Genomic DNA, 27,224 nt, shown 5'->3' on the forward strand with positions numbered 1-27,224 from the left:
GTCGATTCTCCCGTCTCTCTTTTTCATTTCGACCCTTAACATTACTTAGTATGGATGAGGATGACGCATCAAAGATTCAAACGTTACCGCTCGGTGGGTTACAGTAAGTCATGTGACTCGCGTAACATTATTGTGGCATTGAGGCTCCATGGGATTCAAATTACTGGCCATGGTTATTTAAAATGACACTTTATTATAATTTTTTTTAATTACATAAATAATTAAAAGGACAAATTCTAGACCTTTTGGCCATGAGGAGTGGGCCATTCAAACCACCCAAACCCCCCCTGGCTATGGACATGTTCAAACCAGCTAGAAAGGAGAAGCAGAGTGTAAGACCGAGACAGAGAAATTAAATAAAGTACAATTTCGAGCTGAAAAAAACTGTTTGTCCTTCTGCTCTCTTTCTTTCTTTTTTAGCTGTCTCTCGTTTACTGTCCACGCACTGAACACTTGAACGCTTTGAAGTCTGTTTTAAAGACGGAGAGAGCGATGCCTTGGGGACTTTAGACTCCATTAACTCAGAGTGAAATAAAACGAATAACTAGCAGAGCCACCGGTTTATACACTCAGGGTTCTGTGGATTCCTTTCTTCATTTTTTATGATGCAAGTGTGGAGGAAGAGACTGTAAGTTCTGCTTGTTCTCACACATGTTCAGATTGGTTCATGCACTGGATTTGTGTTTAAAGAAGAGTTCTCCTAAGAATTAAAATTCTGTCATTAATTATGTTCATTTTGTTTCAAACTGAATTCCATTAAACTTTAAAAGACAAATAAAAATTTCACATCTTCACTTATATATCCGAGGAACATGAAACTGAAATCGTTTTTTTGTAATGGAACAAGGTTATCATAGTTAACGAAAACGAACGAAAGAATGAAAACTAAAATCATTTTCGTTAACTGAAATAAAAATAAAACGAGAGTTTAAAAAACTAGAACTAACTGAAACTGTACAAACTTTACAAAACTAACTGAAACTAACTAAAATTATAGCAAAATCTCCTTCGTTTTCATCTTTGTAAATGTATTTAATACGTAAGCCTACTTTACTGTATGCCTTTTAGAAGTAAATCTATTTACTTCGCGCTGTCAGGTGTTTGACCTGTACGGCACCTCAGAGTCTGTAAGCCGGTTCTCCTCCAGTCAGGCCTCGCTGTTGCTCCCGCGACAAAAAAAATGAGCGGACATGACAGCAGCACGGTGACAGCATTAAATTGGACCCGAGCAGAGACTTCAAAGTATCACATTTGTGCTCAATAATGAGTTTCATTCCTGTATTAGTGACCGTGATTGCGAACGAATAGCTCTTTTAACCAGATTTCCTAAGAAGTAAACCAGTTGAACTACAGGTAGTTCACCAAATCAAACAGAATCATTTGAAACGATTCGCGTCTCCAGTTACTACTCCAGACTACAGTTCCACTCTTATCCACAAACTACTTATTTTTAACTATTTACTTATTACATGCGTAATACCCCCCTCTGACTCGAAATAAACCAATTTATACTGAGTTAATCAGTTATTAGAACAGTACACTGAGATCAGATTTGAGAAGCGGTGATCCGATAATACTGTGCATGCGTGATTCAGTGAACTGAACACAAACAGTATATGACAGCCTGTTGTGACTCAACTAAAATTGGACAAATGCAGCGCGGGTAAACCGAGGGCTTAAATGAGAGGTCTATTTCATAACAGAAAATCATAATGGTATTTAAATAAGCAAATCATGCTTTAGCTGGGTTGCAAAACGTAATTGTAAGAAACTTTTCAGATCAAGGTGATATTTTAACTGACTAAAATTATGATTGCTGACTATATACTTCTGGTACAGTATGTTGAGTCCTAATATGGGAGGATTGTCACAAAAAATCCAGTTGAGTTAAAGATCTAAACCACCAATGAACTTCCCATCACTGCTGTGTATCTATTCTCAGAAGCAACCCTGCACACATATTTTATTTAAGGCAGCTATCTTGTTGAATGTTGTATTTGAATGGGTAACAGGTTAGATAGTAGTTTTAGATTTTAGTTTTTATTAGCCTATACAGTATTTATTCTGATGATTTTGAATGTTGCACCTAACAAATATCCTTATTTAGAAAAAAAAAATTAAAACTAATACTGGAAATAATAAAAACTAAACTAAAACTAAGCAATTTTAAAATATAGAAACTAATAAAAACTAGTCAATCTACATCTAAAAACTTAAAACTAACTGAATTTGAAAACAAAAAGTCAAAACGAAATAAAAACTAAAACAAAAAATCCAAAACTATTATAACCTTGGAATGGAAGTCAATGGTTACTGGTTTCCAACATTTTTCAAAATATCTTCTTTTTTTGTTTAACTGAAGAAAGAAATTTATTAAAGTTTGATACGAGTACAGGGTGTGTAAATAATGACAGAATTTCAATTTCTGGGTAAACAACGCCTTTAAATTGCCAAAATATAAAATACCTGATAATAATATCATTGAGTACTAGTTCATTCATCACATACCTCCAAAATAGGGCTCCAATTAAGCACAGAAGAGCTCATAAACACCATTCCATTACGGGACACTGTGGCTGGGGAGGCATTATCGATATTGTGCGGCTCAAACACAATCTTACAATTGGGAGCCATGGGGATGCGGTCACCGTTGGCCAATGTCAGCGTGCGGTTATCATCCAGCACCGAGTTTAGGTTTTCAATCCATATGGCATCAACCGGTCCATCAAGAACAATCCATATGTGTTCCCCTATACACACAAAACATGAAGTACAAATGAGAAATGAAGCTGCCTGAAATACACAAAAGCACAATGTTTTGGCCTCCATCAATCACTATGATCAATGATTGACTTTTGACATATTTTGCTTGATTGCTTTCCGCATTAGTGTCTAAAGCTCTGTTTGATTGATTTAAAAAGCCCAGCCAATAGGTTTCGGTATGTTTTACCCATTCTCTTTCATGTTATAGATCTCACTGCTTTTTATTTAAAGTCACGGAATAGCACATGCTTGCCTGTTTGAGAGGGTTTTTAACTAGTTTGGAACCCATTAGCATTCTTACATAACTGACCAGACAAATTAGCCCTGAGGGACTTTGCTACCTTATTGGTAGTGGACAAAATGGACGTAAAAATGTTTTTTTGTGTGTGTTTTGTGTAAAACATCACTTTTTAAGAAAAACATAATATGTTTATGTAGTTTGAATTATGATGTGTGAGAAAATCTAAGGGGTCACTAACTTTATCAATTCTTTCACTGTTTTTGTACCTTAAGGGGAACCTAGTTTACTTCTTTTTAAGATTTAATATTAATATTATGGTTCTTCTGAGTGTGATAGTCTAGGTTCAGTTTAAAACACAATTCAGATTTTTTTATTTTAATGTGTTAAAAGTGTCATTTTGGGGGCATGTACACAGGTCGCTGTTTTAGGGGTGTGTTGCTTCACATGAAAATTAGTTTAGACTTCCTGCCCAACTTAACCAGGGGGCAGACTCAAGAGCTCCCCCGCTTTGTGTATGGCAACATACAGGCAGACATAGAGAAGCAACAGGAGTGAGAGGACCAGCATTCAGCCGTACATGTGCAACTCGAACACAGACCAAGCAGAGAGTACTGTTTAGGAACTAATATTCCTAATGTGCCAGAATGTGTCAGAGTGGTAGTTACAAAATCATTTGAGTCTTTGTATAGTTTTACAGCCAACTGTGTGCTAGTTGAAAGTTCTGAGCTTGTACACCGAGACTAATAACCACGCACACTGAATTAACTTTGACTGAGGTTATAACTAAAGGGCGTCACACACTGGATGGACAGCCGCTGACTTGCGCCGCTGGTGTGTGTACCCTGATAGAAACCAATGTTTAGAATTCTAAAATGCATGGTGCTGCATGGTGCCGCGCGGCACTTCTGGTGTGCGACCTGCTTAAGGCAAGTTCGTTATTTCCAATGGAAGACGTGCACATGAGGCAACGCGCTCGCACTTTTTAGCTGCACCTAGTTAGGCTGACAGGGAGCTTCTGTGACCGCGGGAAATGCAAACTGGTAAAGTTTAAGTACACATGTTTGCAAACCCACCTAAAGTTACAAACAATGGCGCAGATGAGAGCGATCGTGGTGAATGTTGATTTTGTTTTGAGCCTAATAAATCTTACATCTAAAAATAGAGCAAGGGTGTTTCTTTGGTGACATCGCTTTGACTCACACGCTGAAAGTGGCGGACGTGAAACAACAAGCTGAGGATATGGTAATACGCGCCTGTCAATCAATATTGGTTGGCGGGTGGAACGCACTCCTACGTCAAGTTATGGCCGGTCTCAAAACCGTTCCAATTGATCCACCGTTTTTTTGTTGTTAAATTGAAAAAAAAAAGGACTGGGTGTGTTTATATCACCTCAATATGACTGTCTGTACACTATACCTACACACATGTCTGTCCAAACAGCTTGAAAAGTAGATTTTTCACCATAGGTGCCCTTAAGCAGCGGTCACACTAGTGTTTAAGATTGCGAAATTCTGTAGTACGGTGCTGCGAAAAGGGGCGGGATTAAACAAGATAATTAGACATTTTAAAAAGTCTGTCCAGAGATTTCATGTTTTGATCCTCGATTGGTCTCATGCAGTCAAGTGATGCAATTTCGCAGGTCAGAGTTCACCAAGCTTGAACTTTGCAACGGAACGAACTGTGAAACTTGTCGCATGAGCTTGAGTTTCCGGTATGACGCATTCGCGTGTGTATGAATGGAAGACCAGTGTGAACACAGCTTTAATGGAGCGGGAGAGACCAGTCGGGAAAGAGAGAGCTGAGTGAACGCACACACACACACACACCTTGAGTATGGTGCTAACAATGCTAGACTAAAATTCTGCAAAAATAAAGAAAACTATTACACACCTTATCACTGACCCTGTCGTCTTCTTCCCACAATGAAATTTTCTACAGTGTGTTGTTAGGAGACCTGCTCACCTAATGTTTACGTTCGTAATGTTTATATTATTTGCTTATTAATAACCTCATGTGGAACTGTGAAATTAATCTGCGTCTCATATTAAAGTCTGCTACTGTCCAACAGAGGTCGCATTTCGGTCACAGATGTACACTTTAAGAGCCTTCCTGAATGAATGAATGAATGAATGAATGAATGAATGAATGAATGAATAAATGAACGGTTTACCACCAAGGCAACCCCGAGGTGCAAGAGATCGCTAGAGTGGATGGAAATAGCCTGAGATATAAAGATATTGTGCTACCTATTACATTACAAACCACAGGAAAGGGCAAATCTTTTAGCAGGATAGCGCTCCTTCTCGTACTTCAGCCTACACATCAAAGTTCTTGGCCAGTCACCAGATATGAACATTATTGAGGACGTCTGGGGTAAGATGAGAGAGGAGGCATTGAAGATGAATCCAAAGAATCTTGATGAACTCTAGGAGTTTCTTTGCCATTGCAGATTATTAATAAGTTATTTGAGTCATTGCAGAGATGTATGAATGCAGTCCTCCAAACTCATGGGAGTCGCAATATTAATTCTTTTTCCACTGCACCATGACTTTATATTCTATACTGTACATTATTTCTGCAATGTGTGCAATTCTGCAAAAAGTGACAAGACTTTTGTCTAAGCAAACTCAGACCTTAATGCCCTAATTAAATATCTAAAAATCGAGGCATGATCATATTTTATTTTAGTGAAATAAGCATAATCTAGAGGTCTTTGCCTGTAATATAAGCCACTTCTGATACCAAATGATCAACTACAAGTCAAGTTATAATTTGTTGTTCCTAAAACTTGTATAGGCGACAAGACTTTTGTCAGGTAGTGTATATGTATCCCTCGTAGCAGATTTAAACAGGAGGGTGGAGGAGGGTCTCTGAAAATGTGCTAAAACATTACAGGGTAGAATGACACTGAGCTTTTAAAATACTAAGGAGCAGCAACCTCATTGGCTGCCAATGTGACAGCAACCAATTTCCTGCTCAATGTAGTTGATGACGTAAGAGCAGATTAGGTGACTTATCAACCTGCGCACACATAGTTTTATCACAGAACTTCATATTTTTGAGATATGGCTCAAAAGTGTAAAACAAATGTAATAACACATCAGTTTGTAGAACAAGAAGTCCATGGTAGACAAAGAAATGACTGCATTTTAAATGATGAGAATATTAAATACATTAATTTGTGTCATCTCTGACCCATGTATTATACCATTTGCTCTCTCAGAAGTAGTTTTACACATTTCAGATCGTAAAAGTCTGGTAAATAGTTATAATGTTTGATCCTTTAAAGTAACTTTGGCATGATCTACCTTTTTTTGCCCGGAGCGTTTTCCTCCAAAGAGTGGAAAAAATCCCATCAGTCCAGTCGTTGGTTGCTACATCGAGTCGACCGAACATTTGAGGTGCAGTTATAGCTTTAGGGTTCATGCGCATCTCTCTGTGAGGCTGGCCACAATCTAAACACACATTTACATTTAAATTGCGCATTAATTTAAAAATATTAACCAATTCAATTGTTACAGAAATGACGTTCACTCTCACCAGTCATGGCCTTCATTAGGGTATGAATGCAGGTTGTTTTCCCTGCTCCACTGGGTCCTAATGCCATCATTCCATGACGAACTCTTTGAGTCTCATATAGCTGAATGACCTTTAACCTCCAGGGTGGGTGATTGATCAGTCCAGCCTCAGTTACCTAGTAGAAAATAATGAGATAAATCCCCCTTATGATTTACAGGTGTTTCAAACTACAACAACAAAACTCTTCAATGATGTTTACATGTAGATTTTTTTAAAAGAATGTATGATCATTCTTCCAACCTGTTTGTCTATAGCTGATTCCAGATCCGGATAACCAGCTTTATCCAACTGAATTCCAGGGAAAAGGTCTTCAATTAAACTCAGAAACAATGGCTCGTCCTCATCAATCTGAAAGGACAATGATTTAAAAATGTAATTCTTACACTGAGTAAATATGAGAATATGAGAATCTATTATCAAACTGTAGCCCCTTTCACACATACCAAAAACACTACCTGACAAACGTCTTGTTGCCTATACATGTTTAGGAACAACAAATAATAACTTGACTTTTAGTTGATCATTTGGTATCAGAAGTGGCTTATATGAAAGGCAAAGGTCTCTCGATTATTTTTGGTTTACCAAACTAAAATATGATCATGTCTTGATTTTTAATTATTTAATTAGGACAGTAAGGTCTCCCTTTGCTTAGACAAAAGTCTTGTCACTTTAAAGAAATAATGTACAGTATAGAAAATAAAGTCATGGATCAGTGGAAAAAGAATTAATATTGTGCATGACTCCCATGAGCTTGGAGGACTGCATCCATACATCTCTGCAATGACTTAAATAACTCATTAATAAAGTCATCTGAAAAGACAAAGAAAGCGTTCTTGCCGGACTTCCAGAGTTTATCAAGACTCTTTGCATTCTTCTTCAATGCCTCCTCCTTCATCTTAACCCAAACATGCTCAATAATGTTTATGTCTGGTGACTAGGCTGGCCACTCCTGCTGCACCTTGACCTTCTTGGCTTTCAGGAACTTTGAGCGCTATCCTACTGAAGAATTTGCCCTCTACTGTGGTTTGTAATGTAATGGGCAGCAAAAATGTCTTGATACTGTACCTCAGGCTGTTGATGTTGCCATCCACTCTGCCGATCTCTTGCATGCCCCCATACTGAATGTAACCCCAAACCATGATTTTTCCTTCACCAAACTTGACTGGTTTCTGTGAGAATCTTGGGTCCATGTGGGTTCAAATAGTTCTTCTGCAGTATTTGTGATGATTGGGTTGCAATTTAACAGATGATTCATCAGAAAAATCTACCTTCTGCTACTTTTCCAAATGATCAACTAGAAATCAAGTTATTATTTGTTGCTCTTACCACTGGGATCGACGACAAGACATTTGTCAGGTAGGGTACACAATAATTACAGAATATCGTTGAATTTAAATCCTTCCACTAATTGTATGGATAGTTACTGGTATTACTGTGTGAAAGGGGCTAATGAGTGACATGAGGAGACTGTATGGTCCAGGTTAGTGTGTTTTTAGCAAGTAGGACATGGTTCTGGATCAACATCTGTGTTGACCCTGGAACAACATTCCAATCAGCCAATCAGAATTAAGGGATATGCTTACAGTTTATGTTAAGTTTAGGCTTGTAGAGTTTAGTTCTTCTACATGATTGATTATCTAACTATTATTCCCCTCTTATTTTGGGAATAATTTACAGTTAGGGCTGGCTTCAAGGGTAGGGATGAGTGATGGGTTGTTCCTCTACTTTTATGCAGGTGGGGTAGAAGATTAGTTCCTTTTTTGAGTCTTCTGTCAAGTTTGAGTCATTTGTTCATCAAGTGAAAGACAGAAGCCAATCATACGCAGTCAGAGCGGGAAAAAAAATTGATCTGTTCATTTCTTGAGTCCTTTTGAGTCCTGTTTTGAGACATGCTGTCACATGATGAACGAACAACTCAAAAACCTGAAGACTCAAAAGGTAAACTAATCATTTTGGCTCAGACAGTGTTTATTGGTTAAGCTTATATGGGACTGTCAGTATCACATAAAGAAATGACTCAAATTTGAAGTCATGTCAGAAGACGTGAGCTGAGCTAATCATAGACAAAATACCCAGGTAAACAATGAATGATTATTTTCACTTTCTTGTAGCATTCTAGTTATGACTTGATTGTTTTGTTGTTCTGTGTTTGGGATAGTTGTAGATGTGTTTGGAAGGAACTCATAACATTCAAATAATATTTTGGCAAATTAAATATAAATGACTCAAAAAAAAGATTTGTTCATATCGATGAACGAAACTCAAAGTTCCAGATCAGTAAAGTCATCCGAACTTCCCATCATTAGGGATCACGCGTGGATTACATTTTTGAACAAAAATAATGTTGCAGGATCAAAATAGATGCTAATCCAGGATCACATCGTACTTGGCAAAAATCACACACATTATTTACTGGCATTCTTACCAGTTTTGACAGGTTCATGTCTCGCAGAACTCTCATGACAATAGTGGACTCTGTGTCATTAGGATTGGCCCGTTTCGCAGCACCAAGAGTGCGCAGGACAGACAGAATATTGCGGAGACCGAAGTCATAATGGACCTAGGAGAAAAAAAAGAAAACTTAGCTGAAGCTCAGCAAATGTTATGGAGATTAAATAATCAGATATGGTAGAACATTGTCTTTTTTTACCCCTTATTAATATGTATATACACCCCAAAAAATATCATGCTGCTTGTTCAAACTACTTGTTACCGACTCGGTCCCAGTCATTCTCCTCGCTGGCCAGCAGAGGTCACCATCCCCGGACTTTTAAGCATTACATCATCCATCTAAACTGATTGTGCACACACCTGAACTGAATCTAGTTACGATCCACGCTTCCTATATAAGCCACACTCAAACACCAGTTCATTGTGAAGTCTTGTTTAGCCCCGGCCAGCATTACTGAGCGTTCTTTCCTGTCTGATCTTCTGAGAATAACCCCGGACTGTTTCTGACTCTGAGTTGCCTTCTGCCTGCCCACGACCCTTGCTTTATACACAGACTCTGAACCACGCTGCCTGCCCTCGACCCAAGCCTGCCTAACGGATTCTGAACTACACCGCCTGCCACTGATCCACGCCTGGTAAATCACTCTGTGTCTGTCAGCCGCCAGCCCCAAGACCATTATTGATTACTGGTGATGTGTGTTCGCACTTTAGTGCGTATTGGATGTTTGACTGTGACTAATAAATACTGCATAATGGATCCCTCCGTGTCAGTCTCCACGTAACACTACTTAATTAAAATTAGCTGAAACAACACAATTCTTGAGATTTTTTTTTTGGGACAACTTAATTGTTTTATGTTCAGTCCACTTAAATGTGTTAAGTTAACTTGTGTTTGGACAATATGATGACATTTTTACACATGCTCCTGAGAGTGGTAAAGTACCTGAACCTCAAATAACTGCTGCTTGCAGCTTTTAAGCTTTTGTTTAGACTTAAAGGAATGACTCAGAAAAAACAATACAAATAAATAAAATAATCGTATGGTTGCAGTTATTACAACCCTAAATCGGAAAAAGTTGGGACAGTATGAAACCCAAATTAAAAAAAGACAGTAGTGATTTCTAAATTTAATTCAACTTGTTTTTCATTGCATACAATATGAACACAAAATATTTCATGTTTTGTCCGGTCAACTTCATTTCGTTTGTTAATATACATCCTTTCTTTTCATTAAGACTTGCAACACATTCCAAAAGAAGTAGCAATCCGGAAAATTAGTTAAATAATGATGTGATTTGAAACAGGTGATGTCAACAGGTGATTGTAATTATGATTTGGTACAAAAGCAGCATCCAAGAAAGGTCTAGTCTTTTAGGAGAAAAGGTGTACACAAATAGCAGTTAAAACAGTACTGTGCCAAAAGGAAGCCCTATGTTAACAGTGTCCAGAAATGCCGTTGACCTCTCTGGGCTTGAAGGCATATAGGATGGACCATCAAACAGTGGAAACGTGTACTATTGTCAAATGAATGAGTATTTCAGGCATTTTTTGGGGAGAAATGGACGCCGTGTGGTCTAAACCAAAGAAGAAAAGGATCATCCAGACTGTCACCAGCAACAAGTCCAAAAGTGCCCTATATATATTATATGACAATAATATGGACATTCACACACAGACTCATTTACACTTATTACAAGGACTATAAATGCACCTCACCTTCATTCACACTTGGTCAAGTCTTGTTTCACTATTGAACATTTCAAAGTGTTTTCCCTGGCTTGTTTTCCTGTGTTTTTGATTCTAGCCTTGTTCCTCGCCGCCTACTCTGACCTATCATCTGTATTTTGGCCAAGATTATTGTAGTACCCTTATGATATTGTTTTGCTCCTGTTTATGATCCTTGCCTTTAGTACCTTGATTCTAATAAACTGCATTTGGATCCACACGTCTTTTGTAAGAGTCCACTTCGTAACAGATGGCACCATTAATGCTGAAAAGTACATCGAGATTTGAGCAAAATATGCTGGCTTCTTTTTCCAGGGACACCCATGCATATTTCAACAAGACAATGCAAAACATTCTGCACACATTACAAAGTCCCTGCGGAGGAAGGGGATACAGAAACTTGACTGGCCTGCCTGCAGTCCCGACCTGTCTCCAATAGAGAATGTGTGGCACATTTAAAGCGCAAAATGCGACAACGAATACCCTGTACTGTTGCTCACCTTAAAAAAAAATGGAATAAAATTGCACTTGAAACACTTCCTCACTTGATGTCTTCAGTCCTTAAACATCTTTTAAGTGTTGTGACAAGGAATGACAACATTAAAAAGTGGTAAATGTTTTACTGTTCCAACTTTTTTAAAAATGTTTTGCAAGAACCACAATTGAAATACATGTTTATTTAAAATACAAGTAAAATTTGTTTTTATTTGTGTTTTCCATACTGTCACAACTTTTTCTGTTTTGGGGTTGTGGTTGAATATATATTTTTAAATTTTCTTTTTCACTAATGATAGTCACCTGTTTCGAGAGCTGCTCCTCGCACAGTTTGTACAAAGTAAAGAATTTTCTGGCCAGCTCGATATTGTCAATGAAGCCACAGCTCGCCAGCTTCACCCTGATAATGATCTGTCTGTCAGGAACCATCATCGCTACGGAGCGGAAGTTGATTTTCAGATTCTCTGGAAGCTCCTGTCTGCCTGCATATCCAGGGTTCTGTAGGAATAAAAAAGAAATGGGAAAAAAAACGTATATATATATATATATATATATATATATATATATATATATATATATATATATATATATATATATATATATATATATATATATATATATATATATATATATATATATTGCTGATTTTTTTTATTAACATCAGTGTCATAAAAAGGTTAATCTATTATTTATTGTCTTGTCTTATCTTAATTACATGAGATTTTCACAGTCTTTCAGATTTATTTATATATTTAATTATAAATGAGTACTTATAAGTACTTTGTAATGTGTTCCATGAATTTTTAATAGGATAAAAATACTGGATCACATGATACAAAATCACTGGATTCCAAAATATAACAAAAATGCTTTGATTAGTGACCTATTTCCTAGCATAATATTAACAAATGATAATTAAGATTAGTTACATTCTGTGATCATTCTAATTGCATACTGACATTTTTACAAAAGCACTAAATTACCATAGTAAGAAAGATGCCAAACTCAGGGTTCATCTCTACATTATCTCCATCAGTAAAAATGAAGTTCTTCCGACGTTCCTTCTTGCAGGTGAGCACAATGGCGATCTGTTGAGCTGCTACTGAAAGCACTGGCAAGTCGATACGGTTAAACTCATCAAAACAACCCCAGGACCCAGACTGAGCAAGACCTAGATATGTGGAAAAATTGGATAAAGTAAGATAGATAAGCAGAAATCTAATGTATTTTTGTAATGTGTATTAAGAACATGTGAGTGGCACCTTTGAATATTCTTCCCAAGCCTCTAAAGTCCATTTGATCAGAACAATTGAAAACCACCACATATTTGCCCAGGCAGCGGCCCATGTCCTTGGTAGTTTCGGTCTTTCCTGTTCCTGCTGGCCCAGCTGGAGCTCCTCCCATACTCATTCCCAGAGCTTGAGCTAAAGTAATGTAGCATCTGGAAAATATATTGAAAATGGCTTTAAAATCATGCAGATGAAATACTTGCTTCACAGAAGAAAAGGTGAAACTACATAGGGTCCTTAAGACTCTAGAATTTTATATTTGTAATATATATATATATATATATATATATATATATATATATATATATATATATATATATATATATATATATATATATATATATATATATATATATATATATATATATAGACACAACAGTTCTGTCTGGTTCTTGAATCTGATTGGCTGATAGCCCTGCGATATTCTGCCAGTAACAGCACTCGACCAGCCTCTTCACCCTTTACCCTTGTGTATTACTTCGCCCACATACAGCAACAAGCAGAGGACACTCTATAGTTTGACAAATATTGCAGCTGTTGGGCAACATAATGTACTTTTGAGGCGTTTTAGTCGAATGCAACTATGCAGTTTATTTATAAGGATAGTGCATATTTTAAAATGTTTATAATGTCTGAGAGACAGCACCTGTCATTGAGCAGACCAAAGATGTTGTCCATCTACAAGATGGTGACAGAGACTGCATAATAAGCCCTTAGAAGATAAAAAAGCATAATTTCTAATTGCGCTTCTTTTTCGAGGAAATTATTGTGATATCCCGATTGCAACAGAGAAAAACTGTAGACTGTAATAGACTTATACTGTAGGGAGATATCTCTGTAGACTGATTCATGCCATTTAGCCTTAAAATGTGAGCAAAATCACCTGTTTTGTCATCACTTTAGATATTATCCTAGAGAATCATTCAAATACTAGCTCTAAAGTGACGTTGGTGAATTAGTAACGCTTCTGCCATTTTGACATCAGCTGCAGTTGTGAATGAATGGCGGAAGAAAGTAGTTCTTCTTACAACAGGGTTTTTTAGTCTCTCTTTGATTTTCTTTTTACACACACAATTATGCCGTCAAACTGTTGTATAAACGCAATATCACACTCGTAGCAGTGCAATGTGGCTGTATATCACACGGTGATATTACTCACATACATACATATATATATATATATATATATATATATATATATATATATATATATATATATAAATTATTTTTTAACTAATTAACTTGGTTAATAATATCAATTATTAGTCAAGTCAAATTAAAAAAATATTATATTTCCTTATTTCTTTAAATTTTATATTTATTTATTATTACCTACAGTATTGATGATATTCATATATACAGTGCTTCCCACAGATAGACTGTACTTGGGCTGGCCGCCCAGGTATATTTAGTAACTATTATTAACTTCCTTTTACACTTTTTGTATTCGTTCAATATAACCAAACATCTGCGATCAATTGAGACAGTTTCAAATGCTTTTCAGATGCACAGAGACGTGCAATTTTGGCACTTAAAAAAAATTTGTCCAGCCCGGGTTTCTAAATCTCCTAAAATGTCCGGGATTCAACTTTTGCTTTCACTTTCTAAAGCTCGAATGCATTTTCGCATTACTCTTTTATTAAAGACTACTATGTGCCTGGTTTCACAGCTGACAGCGCACGGCCAGCCGCAATACAGAGAGGAAAAGTAAATAATAGATTCATTAATCTAAATGACTCAGTAAAACTTTACTATAAACTCAGAGAGGACGAACTCTAAAGTGGCTGCAAAATATATGTACACAATTAGTCATTATTAGGAACGCATTTGCCTTATTTAAAAAAAAAATCTACTCGTTTTAATCTTGCAATTATGATAATTTTTAGAGATATTGTCTCTTTTTACTAACTTTTCTGTCATTTATTTCTCATTTGTTGATTATTTTATTAATTTGATGTTAATATATTGCATAGGCTATTTTATATACATACCTAAAATTCATTATGCTTTGAACGTGAAAGAGAGAGAAGCCGATTTAACATGTCAGTGGGTGCACATGGCTCCTGAATAGCATAAAAGTATTTCAGTCTCTTTTAACAGTCTTTTTTGAACTTTAATCCACTCAAAGGAACAGTGTCATAATAAATATAATTGCACTGATATATATTATTGCTTTTACTCCCGTCGAACTAAAAATAATAAGACTTCTTCAAAAGAAAAAAATATTATAGGTAATACTGTGAAAATTTCCTTTCTCCATTGGTCAAAAAGAATAGAAATTTCAAAGGAGGCCTTATCATTTTGTTATATATAACATATAATATTGTTATATATAATTTTAGATATGAAAATTGTTTAGGTGTCTTTACCAGAAAGCAAAAGAAAATACTATATATATATATATATATATATATATATATATATATATATATATATATATATATATATATATATATATATATATATATATATATATATATATATATATATATACAATAAATGAATGGAAAGAAATGACAAGTATACAAAATGTAAAATATAAACATGTATTGCATAAAGGAAAATAAGAAAAATATATATATAATCATTATTTTTTATGCTCACACTATATAATTTATATTATTTGTTCAGAGCTACATTTATAACTGTATGAAATCACACATGTCTTGCAATAATACAGAACCTAAATGGCCCCACAGCGGGAGGATGGAAGTAAAGAAGCCTGTAATTGTCAACAGCACCTGTCAGTGAGGGGAGTGATGACCAGCCTGTCAGTGCAGCCTAGAAACTCATTCTGGTACACAAAGCCCACATCAGTGATGTTGATCATCATCTTATCTGAGTCCTCATTGAAGTAAAAACGGCACTGCTTCAGCCATTCAAAGTCGGTGGGGCTTTTGATGTGCAAACGACACTGTGTGACAGGAGAAAGACATTCCACTGAGATTAGATTCTGCTGGGTGGTTATCTTTTAGAGTCGTCTCAAAGACATGTCTATGAATGCCTAAAACTGTGACATAGCGATTTGGCATTCAATCACGATAAGATATTACAACATCTAACCTTGCCAGCTGACACATCTAATTATGAGAAAGTTGATTTAGGTTTAAAACATTAAGAAGCAAATCATATTGTATCTGCAATGGTAATTTGAGAGGCTATCATTAGCTAAATTGTGCTTGGCTATTGTACAACATGTAGATTCGTTTAGCATAATAAAGCTCTAAAGTCCTAAAACACTGAACTCAAATGAGCAACCGACAACAATGCTTTTTTTTACTGTATTATAGAGATGCACTACTATATCGGTTGCTGATATTTATCAGCCGATATTAATTTATTGAAAGCTATTGGCAATAATACGAAAAAAAGGCAAATACTGATGATTTACTAATTACATTGAGGAAATGAGCTGCATGTCTTTTGAATAATCCAATATAGCAAAATAAAAACAAAACTAAATATAAACCAACGTTTCCCCTACCATTGTAATATAAATTGTGGGATTTATTTACTTCCATGCGTGAGGTCTGTGACCAACGTTATGTGATGTTATGGCAATGCGCTTTGAAAAAAGATGCCATAAAATCTGTAATTTTAGACAGATGACACCCCCTCCCCCACCCTGTAAACTATACAAAATATTAGATTTGTGAAGTGTGATCAGGTGTCAATTTTTGGAAATTGAGATTTATATGAGATTTATATTTTATTTGATCATATGTAATGTGATTAAATAACCTTTCCATTGATGTATGTGTTGTTACAAAGGGACAATATTTGGCTGAGAAACAACTATTTGAACAATCTAGAATCTAATGGCCCGTTTCCACTGAGTGGTACGGTACGGTTCGGTTTGGTTTGGTACGCTTTTATAGCCGTTTCCACTGTCAAAAAGCGTACCGAACCGAACCGTACCGTACCGTACCACTTTTTCGGCACCCTTTCGAAAGGATACCAAAGACGAGAAAGGGTACCAAAAGGCGGAGCTAGACGCGCAGCTGAACGCTATTGGTATACAGAGATACGTCATTCGCTTACGCAGCAAGCCAGAATGAAAACAAAAACCCGCCATGTTTGAAATACACAGCCGAGACATTACAGCGGAATGATTTATACATATAATAACGAGCCATGGTCGACCTGGGCTCAAACAAACCTTGTCGTCGTCTTGATAAACAGCCACAAAGCCAAGAAGAAGAGCAGATTTACCCTGTGCCCCGTAGTTTTTTACGAGGCAGTCTGAGGCGCGAGCGGTTTCGCTTTCTTGCTAGCGTTCGCGCGCGTCTCTAACATTATATCTGAAATAACAAACTTCTTGAGCTGATGATAATTACCTGCGCTTGATTATTGATGTGCTTTTAAAACCCGATCCTGTCAGACACTGACAAACGCGAGAGTGAAGCGTGAAGAAACAAAGGAGAAGCCGGAAAAAAAGGAGCACATTATTTTTTCAGCAAACATGAACAAAATGCCATGTATAACTAACTTATTATCTTCACATTTTGGACTATTATGAACTCAGATTGACGGAATTACTGTCTAACAGAGGCTACATGTGCTGCTGAAGATTACAGACACAGATGAGAGGTTTTCACTGACTAGGCTATAATTTGTATTGTTTTGAACCTAAATACGGACGAAAATATCTGCTGTGTGTATTTCTTCTGTAGTTGGTAACATTTCGGAGACTGTAAGGGGCTGTATGGTCTATATATGTTCATTTATTTAGTTATTTAATATAATTACAGACGTTACAGTAGGCTGTTTCGCACTATCATTGATCTGCAGTTATAATCAACTCATGTTCATTGAAAAATTACTAATAAACATTTATACACAAGCATTTATGTGTATGAAGCATCTGTTTAGTGAGAAGTGCTTTTCATTTGATATGTAAGTGACCCGTACAGCTTTATTGTAGACATTTCCTCGAGCGAGAATGACGTCGACTGAAACTGTCTGTCATACACCACGCCCACCAAAAGGGTACCCTTGTTAGTGGAAACGCAAGCCTGATAAAGGTGACCCGTACCAAACCGAACCAAACCGTACCGTACCGGTCAGTGGAAACGAGCCATAAGGGTTCAAAAAATCTAAATAATAAAAAACTGCCTTTAAATTGGTTTAAATTAAACGCAAGCAGTGCATGTTACTAATCTCATAATGATCATTTGATTTAATAATGTTTTTTGGAATAATTTTGACCCATACGATGTGTTTTTGCCTGTTCCCAAAAATATACCTGTGCAATATAAGACAAGTTTTGTGTTCCAGATTCACATATGTACAGAATGGCAGATGTTTTTTTTAAGTTCACAGTAGGAAAAACAAATACTTTGGAAGTCAATGAGTATGCCTACATAGACACCAATAGTCTGATTTTAATATGATTAAGACAATACTCTGATTAAAAGTCTACCATGTAAACAGCCATTTTTAATGACCTTAATCCGAAAAAAACATAATCGAACTAAACAGAAATCTAATTAAGACGTGGATTATGTCGATTTTAGTAGCATTATTAAAGTGCAGTACAAACATGTAAATGCCTTAATCAAACTATTACCGTCATGTAGGACTTTTTCCTTTGTTTTTTGACAGGATAGTCTGTGCACACACAGCTGTTTGACACTATTCTCTGCACCTACCGAGTCAGTGAAGGAATACAGACACCTGCATCACAAAATGTGAAGGTTTTTTCCCCATACGCCGTGTGGTATCAAATTCTATTTAAACTACTCTCTTCCAGCAGTTCATACTCGCATTCAATATCTTGTTTGTCATGGGGGTCATGCATGAAAAACCCAAAATAACAGCCTGATCTCACGAGAAAACATAAGTATTTTACGTTTTGTCAGTTTAGTGGCTAATTCATTCGAATTCATACAAGTTCAGTCGTACGAAATTGTACGTTTTTAAAAAGGAGGCGTGGCCCTAACCCCACCCCTAAACCCTACTGTCATTGGGAGATGAGCAAATCGTACTAAGTTGTACGAATTAATTCAACAATGTAGATTGTGTCAAAGCAGCTTCACATAAAAGGTCATAGTAAATTGAAACAGTGTAGTTCAGTTTGTAGTGTTTAAATTCAGTTCAGTTTAGCTCAGTTGAGTGTGGTTTATTAGATCGTGTGCGAATTCATACGAATTAGCCACTAAATCAAAAAATTACGAATTGCTGTGAGATTGTGTTGGAAATAACATGAAACTCCAGTGGATAGCGGGGTGACGCAATGACGTTAATCGATCTATGTGATATAACATGTGAAACGGGATCATGAAAGGAACATTTAAAAAGCAACTCAAGTAAACTCCTCAATCATATTATTGTCTTATTTAGATTAAGGCAAATGATTTGGTTACTGTGGTCCATGTAAACGTAGTCAATAGTTGCTGGTTTACAGCATTCTTCAAAATACCTTCTATTTCTTCAAAAGTAGAGAGAAAGTAAAACTGGTTTGAAAAAAGTGAATTTTGACAGAATTAATAAAAGCTGTAAAGTTAAATGGATCCAATCCATGTTCAGTAAAACAAATTTATTGGAGTAAAAATAACGAGTACTGTATAGTACCATATGAAATTGACAAATATCAGAATAAATCAAAGTTTTTTTAATCTGTATAAGTATTGACCCAAAAATAAATAAATAAAAATCCTATCAGTGCATCCCTAATATATTACAAAACTACTGAGTAAGGATATTAGAATCAGAATACTAACATATTAAATGGATTTTAAGTTTTTAACGCAACCCAGGCTCATTCTGATTACATACCTCTATATACATTTCTGGAGAGCGCCAAATACATCCCAGGAGCTACATTTTTCGCCGTTTTTTTGCCGTTTTGGGAATAAGGCAGAGATCTCTGTGTATGCTTTTTGAGATCTCAAATTTCTCTTGCGAGCGCCATTTACGCCTGCTGTTCATGCGTAAATCCACCAGAGAGCGCTGTAGACTGACTGACTAACTGCTCAACTGACCCACCCTCTTCTTTCCCCAAACCTAACCGATAGTGTTTTTAAAAGCATCGATTGACCAGCGCCCACCCACTTCTCTAAACTCAACCGACAGTGTTTTCAAAAGTAATCCAGAAAAAGAAAAGTCCTCATGTGTACCACATTTTTGGATTTTACCAATTTCTCACCCTGTTATTTACTTGTTTATTTAAAATTTTTTTGGTTTTTGTTTCTTGTCGTACCTGCTTTCTAGAACCATTCTTCGTTGAACTCAAACCCTGTTGCACAGTCAACTTAGCTCTGCGTCTCAAATTCTCTGACATACGTGGCGAGCCACTGGACAAACTGGTGACAGCAGAAAAGCCGTCTACACAGAGGCAAGCAGTCAGCTGGTAAGCGCGAAAAGGAACAGCGTCATACCGCCCCATAGCATTCATTTTAAATACGAAATGCAACCATACATTCCTCTGCCTACATAATTTGCGATCTCTAGAAATGTATATAGCACTACATTTTCAGAATGAGACTATGTCGCTTTAGCAGCCATTTCATTATCAAACTAATGGATTCTGGCACTCACCAAATCATCAAAGATGTCCCTCTGGTGCACATGAATGGTGATTAGTGTTTCATACTTTGTCCGTTCGACAGCTCCAAGGTCCTTAGTGGTCATGTCAATCAAATTGTTGAGGAGCTCAAGAAAAAACTGGTTGGTTTTAGTCATGATCTTTCGGTCATATCTGGCATTGCTCAAAGCATCCTCTGAATCCTTTGTCCAGATCATCTGGATACCTAGTAAACCAACCTAAAGCCCAGAAACCAACAGTCTGCTCACTATGTGTTTACATTGAAATGAGGCATTACTGTTAGTATTGTGAATACCTGTGAAGGAAAGGAGTCCAAAAATTCGATCAACTCAAAGCCAGAGTCTTGAATGGCAAGCGCAGCCTGACGGATGACGAGATGCAAAGACCTCTGGGATTCCTTCAGTAGCGCATTAAGCCAGACCTCCACATTGCCCTCCGCTATGACTGGCTTGTCCAGCTCAATGGTTTCACCTTCTCTTGATGATATCGCCAGAATCTTATCATACATCTGAAAGCAAAACCAGTGTTCTTTTATTTGCTTGGCATAAATGAGCACACCCTATTTTGAAAATGAATATTTTTATTCATTTCTCAACAAATATAGGTAATATATTTTAGTGCATTTGAACAAAATGGATTTATTAAACAGATATATTTATTAAAATAATATCTGAGTCACCAAACCTCTTTAAAAAATAGAAAGATAATAGATTTAAAATCAAGTGAAATATTGCAAAAAATAAATTACAAAATTAGTTTTTTGTTTCTCTTGATTGTTCCTCTTTTATTATTATTATTATTATTATTATTATTATTATTATTATTATTATTATTATTATTAATAATAAATATTTTCCCCACCATATCAGTTTGGTTCTACTCATTTTTGGAGCGTTATCGTAAGTTATTTTGTTAGATTAGCTCCAGATTTGGCTTTAGTACTAACTAAACTAATGTACTGTATATGCACAAATATAATATTGTAAAGCATCCTATAGAAAATATTAATTTAAAAGATAGATTTTGAGGGGAGGGTGACGAAGTGGCACAGTAGGTAGTACTGTCGCCTCACAGCAAGAAGGTCACTGGTTCGAGCCTCGGCTGGGTTAGTTGGTTTTTCTGTGTGGAGTTTGGATGTTCTCCCTGCGTTTGCGTGGGTTTCCTACGGGTGCTCCGGTTTCCTCCACAGTCCAAAGACATGCGGTACAGGTGAATTGGGAAGGCTAAATTGTCCATAGTGTGTGAGTGTGTATGGATGTTTCCCAGAGATGGATTGCAGCTGGAAGGGCATCCGCTGCCTAAAACATGTGCTGGATAAGTTGGCGGTTCATTCCACTGTGGCGACCCCGGATTAATAAAGGGACTAAGCTGAAAAGAAAATGAATGAATGAATGAATGATTTTGAGGGGTGTACTCGTATATGGTGAGCACTGTATTTTAAAGCCAAAAACAGCGTTAACACTTTATTTTAAGGTGTGATTGTTACACGTTCCATACATTTACTATAGTAATAACAACTAATTATGAATAAATAAATGCAACTAACCCTAAACCTAACCTGCGTTCTAACCCTAACCATAGAGTGACTACATATGATCAGTTAATAATATTCATTCATTCTTTTTTTTTTTCGGCCCTTCATTAATCTGGGGTCGCCACAGAGGAATAAACCGGCAACTTATCCAGCACATGTTTTACACAGCGAATGCCCTTCCAGCTGCAACCCATCTCTGGGAAACATCCATACACACTCACTCACACTATTACACTACGGACAATTTAGCCAACCCAATTCACCTGTACCGCATGTCTTTGGACTGTGGGGGAAACCAGAGCACCCGGAGGAAACCCACTCCAACTCATGGAGAACATGCAAACTCCACACAGAAACGCCAACTGACCCAGCTGAGGCTCGAACCAGCGACCTTCTTGCTGTGAGGCAACAGCACTACCTATTGCGCCACTGCATTGCCCAGTTAATATTACTTAGTAGTTAACACTGAAACTACCAGAATACTATAACTACTAATACTAGTAATATACTATAACTACTATATGCCTATAGCTGTCATTCTGACCGTCCATATAATGTAGAGATTTTTTACCACAGTGAAGATGTTGTTTTGATAGACATTTCTGAAGTAAAGTTATGTTTTTGCTATCAGAAAGTTATGCTTTTGTTAGCAGAAAGTTGCTAGGCAACAGAGGCAGGCATATTCAGAGGCACGAAAAAGAAAAGCACACTTAAATGCGGTCAATCTGACCGTTACGGTCAAGTTAGAACAAGTCAAATTGTTTTGTAATTTGAAAAAAAAAAAAACAATGCTAGAATGAAATATACACACATTAAGAAAAGCCAGGGTAATATGGTTATGGTTATTTTAACAAAATTACTATACATTTAAAAACGGTCAAAATTACTGCCTCTGTAGTTCTAGTGTTAAATGAATTGTTTCACTGTGTTTCTAAAGAGAAAAAAAGATCTAAAACATGAACATGACAAAAAATATTGCAGAATGTCTGACAAAAATCAACATTTATTATTATGTAAGATTTTTTAAAAAATTTTCATTCAGTCATTTTCCTTCAACTTGACCCTTTATTTATCAGGGGTCGCCATAGTGGAATGAACCGCCAACTTATCCAGCATATGTCCAGCACTTCCAGCCACAACCCAGTACTGAACAACGCCCATACACTCTCACATTCACACTCATACACGGCCAATTTAGTTTATTCAATTCACCTATAGCGCATGTCTTTGGACTGTTGGGGTCAAACCGGAGTACCCGGAGGAAACCCAAGTAAACATGGGGAGAACATGTTAACTCCACACAGAAATGATCCCGCCAAGGCTCAAACCAGTGACCTTCTTGCTGTGAGGTGACAGTTCTAACCACTGTGTCACCCTATTTTATTAATTTAATTTAATTTAATTCATTTTCTTTTCGGCTTAGTCCCTTTATTAATCTGGGGTCGCCACAGCGGAATGAACCACCAACTTATCCAGCATTTGTTTTATGCAGCGGATGCCCTTCCAGCTGCAGCCCATCACTAGGAAACACATACACACTTATTCACACACACATACACTACAGATAATTTAGCATACCCAATTTACCTGTACCACATGTCTTTGGACTTTGGGGGAAACCGGAGCACCCGGAGGAAACCCACGCGAACGCAGGGAGAACATGCAAACTCCACAAAGAAACGCCAACTGACCCAGCCGAGGCTCGAACCAGCGACTTTCTTGCTGTGAGGCGACAGCACTACCTACTGCGCCACTGCGTCACCCCTTAATTTAATTTAGTTTAATTTTTAATTTAATTTAATTTAATTTTATTTTATTTTATTTTATTTTATTTTATTTTATTTTATTTTATTTTATTTTATTTTATTTTATTTTATTTTATTTTATTTTATTTTATTTTATTTTATTTTATTTTATTTTATTTTTGTTTTTAAAGTGGTGATCACCTTTTCATGAAATCGGACACATTTGATATTGTCAAAGACGTTGAGAAGGTGAGCCTGGATGGTGTGCGAGTCAGATGCTTGACCCAGAATCTCCAGCAAAGCAGGATCTGATACAAAGAAGAAACGTGGAAACAGCAATCGCTTCTTCTCCAGATACCTGTAAAGCAGAAAAAATGCATTAAATTAGCAGTACTACAAAGACCTCCACTTCAACCTGACAAAAATAGGAAACATAAAAATAGATTCTTTTATTCAATTTCAAAATGGCAAAAAACTGTTGTTTATCACTTTTTTTCACCTCAACCTAGCTACAATCTGTGACAAAAAAAAAAACTGTAAAGTATTAAAGAGGAATTATCATGCCCATTTTAACAAGATGTAAAATAAGTCTCTAATGTCCCTAGAATGTCCAGTTGAAGTCAGAATTATTAGCCCCCCTTTTTAATGATTTTTTCTTTTTTTAAATATTTCCCAAATTATGATTAACAGAGGAAATTTTCAGAGTATGTCTGATAATATTTTTTATTCTGGGGAAAGTCTTATTTTCTTTATTTCAGCTAGAATAAAAGCAGTTTTTAATTTTTTAAACAACATTTTAAAGGTCAATATTATTAGCCTCTTTTAAGCTATTTTTTTTTTTTTTGATAGTCTTTTTAGTCTTTTTTTTTGATAGACACTTGCCTAATTACCCCAACCTGCCTAGTTAACCTAATTAACCTAGTTAAGCCTTTAAATGTCACTTTAGCTCTATAGAAATGTCTTAAAAAATATCTAGTAAAATATTATTTACTGTCATCATAGCAAAGATAAAATAAATCAGTTATTAGAAATGAGTTATTAAAACTATTATGTTTAGAAATGTGTTGAAAAAATCTTCTCTCCGTTAAACAAAAATTAAATAAACAGGAAAAAAATAAACAGGGGGCTAATAATTCTGACTTCAACTGTATATGTAAAGTTTCAGCTCAAACTACTCCACACATCATTTTTTATAACCGCCCCTTTTAGGCTTCGACCAAAATTGTGCTGTTTTGCTGACTGTCATTTTAAAATCAAATGATATTGTGCTCCCAGCCCTATGTAAGGGTAGAGCTATGAACACCTATGTGGCCTATGTAGCAGCTTGAAATCCCTAATGGCGAACGGCTGCTTCTTACTCAGGGCTGTTTATGCTAATGAGGGAGAGATTTTCAGTAATCGCGGGGCTTTCCCTATCCATGACATGACATGTACAAAGGGAGAATGTCAATCAGTTTCTATGCAGACTGTTTTTATGAAGTGTGATTATAACAAATATAAATCAATCAAATGTGACTAATAAAGGCTGGCTATATTCACACACTGTTGCCACACAACTGTGTTTAAATGCTTTAGAAAAATTAATTTGGCATAATAGGTTCCCTTTAAGAAAATGGCTATGAAACTGTTGAATCCAGATATAAAAACATGACTGATAAATAGAAGTGCCATACCCTGTTAGTGACTTTTGACACATCTCTAGCTGTTCCAGCAGATGAGGCAGCAGCTGCCCCATAGTCTCATCTCCCACACACGACTGGACTACATTGGGCATTTCATGAGCTCGAGTCATGATTTTCACCCAGGATTTGTCAATGTTGGAGAACCGCTTTGCCTCCTAAAAGAGATTTTTTTTTTACTGTAATTGGTGTTTTGACATTTAATACTTCAGTCTTGTCAAGAAACATCTTAAAAACAAAATAGACCAAACATAAAAACTTTGGTCAAGTTAAAAAATACAAGGTGGTTTAAATAGCCACAATAACCCTGTGTACTAACAACAAGATTGACATGACCGGATTCCAGGGACAAACAATGTGGCTGTCTACACCAAATACGATGCAACATGACAGAAACATTTAAATACCAGCCTGCACTCCCAATGAAATGGTAAATCTAATAAATACATGTTAAACCTCTTTAACATTATTAATAGGATACTGAGTGATGTTGTTGGTCATTGAGTCACAGTTCTGACTTTTATTGTCAAACTGCTAGTTATATATATTTTTTAAGATCTAAGGTGAACTATCTGCTGCTTTTTTTCAGTAGTATGGCAATATACATCACTTAAAATGGTTTTTAAACCTACATTGGTAGCATTTTATTCATTCATTCATTTTCTTTTCGGCTTAGTCCCTTCATTGTTCTGGGGTCACCACAGCGGAATAAACCGCCAACTTATCCAGCATATGTTTTACGCAGCGGATGCCCTTCCAGCTGCAACCCATCACTGGGAAACATCCATACACACCCATTCACACACATACACCACGGAAAACTCAGCCCACCCAATTCACATATATACCACATGTTTTTGGACATGGGGGAAACCTGAGCACCCGTAGGAAACCCACGCCCAACACGGGGAGAACATGCAAGTAAACATTTTGGATATGACTTTATAGATAGCAATATAGCGGATGAATTTTACAGTACTGTGATGCTTTGATGAAAGACATGCCTTTCTACAATGTTGGATTCTTCCTTGGGTTGTTGATTTTTAGAAGGATTCTGTCTAAGATGGTGAACAGACACATGGTTTATGTGACATTGGTTGTGTTACTTTACATTATTTTGTTTCACAACAAAGCCAAAATCTAAGGATATATAATACTGTTACACATCCAACATTGAAGAGAGCAATGTGTAGAATGCATTTTGATAGTTTACTTGTAGATGACAGTACAACTCACATAAAAACTACTATGCTAATATATAGTAAATACTAGTGTTTTAGAAACATACTATAGAAAAGTGTATTATACTGTATATGTTATAGCATTTACAACTCTTTGTTAATAAATCTTCCAGCAGACTGTACTATGTTTAATAGTTATTATCTGATAAATGTTGTAGTGTGTTTAACTTTTTACTACAGTAAATTGTAATGTTTTGTAGTATAACATACCCTATAGAGTAAAAAATTATAGTTTTCGGTCATTTTTATATAAGTGTAGTTTTATGTTACCATAGCAACTACTTTTCTATAGTATGGCTCAAAAATATCTATCCATCCATCCTAAAAACTTCAAAACACAATGTACAGTATATAGCTTTTTTATCTAATTATGTAATTTCTATTATGTTCATTTGGGAGATGTGGCCTTAAAAACCGCCTTTGTCAATGTTCCCTTACCCTTTTTCCCTGCAATTCATTCCTACTAAAAACTAGGTGTTGATGTATGGGAGTGAGGTTGGATTACTGATATTACCTTCGGCAGCTGTTTGGCTATGTCTCCACCTACAAAAACAGCCTCGAGGTAAATCCAGAGGTTTTGAACTGTCATCCAGTTCTCGATGATATCTGTTGTGTTGGACAGGTTCTGAACCCACTTCTGGATTTGGGCTTTGAATGGTGTGTTGTATCTAAAATGTATAAGCCATGTGCATCAAAAGACAAGTCAAAAAAGTGTCCTGATCCTTTTTGCTTTTATAGCCCTATGCTTTATAAAGTGCACTGAACATAGGTTACAAAATGAATGTAAATCCTCCATTTAACAGTCTATATGCTAAAACAAGGGATAGTTCACACACACAAAAAAAAATTAATTCCTTACTTTATATGTTCCAAATATGTATGAGTTTCTTTCTTTTGTTAAACACAGAAGATTTAGAATGCTAAAAAACTGTAAAC

General features: G+C 36.2%; 1 protein-coding gene across 1 annotated transcript in view; it reads right to left on the bottom strand.

The window, feature by feature from the left end:
* Nucleotides 1-27,224, bottom strand: part of dnah5 (dynein, axonemal, heavy chain 5) — a 264,013-nt gene that overhangs the window by 162,664 nt on the left and 74,125 nt on the right. Inside the window, exons 31-44 of the mRNA XM_056476107.1 lie at nt 26,803-26,956; nt 25,042-25,205; nt 23,570-23,726; nt 20,385-20,597; nt 20,083-20,307; nt 15,285-15,457; nt 12,517-12,695; nt 12,238-12,425; nt 11,558-11,752; nt 9,009-9,143; nt 6,824-6,931; nt 6,545-6,698; nt 6,313-6,459; nt 2,509-2,750 (exon numbers count right to left, since the gene is read on the bottom strand). Of these exons, the coding sequence (XP_056332082.1) occupies nt 2,509-2,750; nt 6,313-6,459; nt 6,545-6,698; nt 6,824-6,931; nt 9,009-9,143; nt 11,558-11,752; nt 12,238-12,425; nt 12,517-12,695; nt 15,285-15,457; nt 20,083-20,307; nt 20,385-20,597; nt 23,570-23,726; nt 25,042-25,205; nt 26,803-26,956 (2,434 nt within the window). The remainder of the gene's footprint in view (nt 1-2,508; nt 2,751-6,312; nt 6,460-6,544; nt 6,699-6,823; nt 6,932-9,008; nt 9,144-11,557; nt 11,753-12,237; nt 12,426-12,516; nt 12,696-15,284; nt 15,458-20,082; nt 20,308-20,384; nt 20,598-23,569; nt 23,727-25,041; nt 25,206-26,802; nt 26,957-27,224) is intronic.

Source organism: Danio aesculapii, chromosome 16, assembly GCF_903798145.1.
Source record: "Danio aesculapii chromosome 16, fDanAes4.1, whole genome shotgun sequence".
Taxonomy (NCBI): domain Eukaryota; kingdom Metazoa; phylum Chordata; class Actinopteri; order Cypriniformes; family Danionidae; genus Danio; species Danio aesculapii.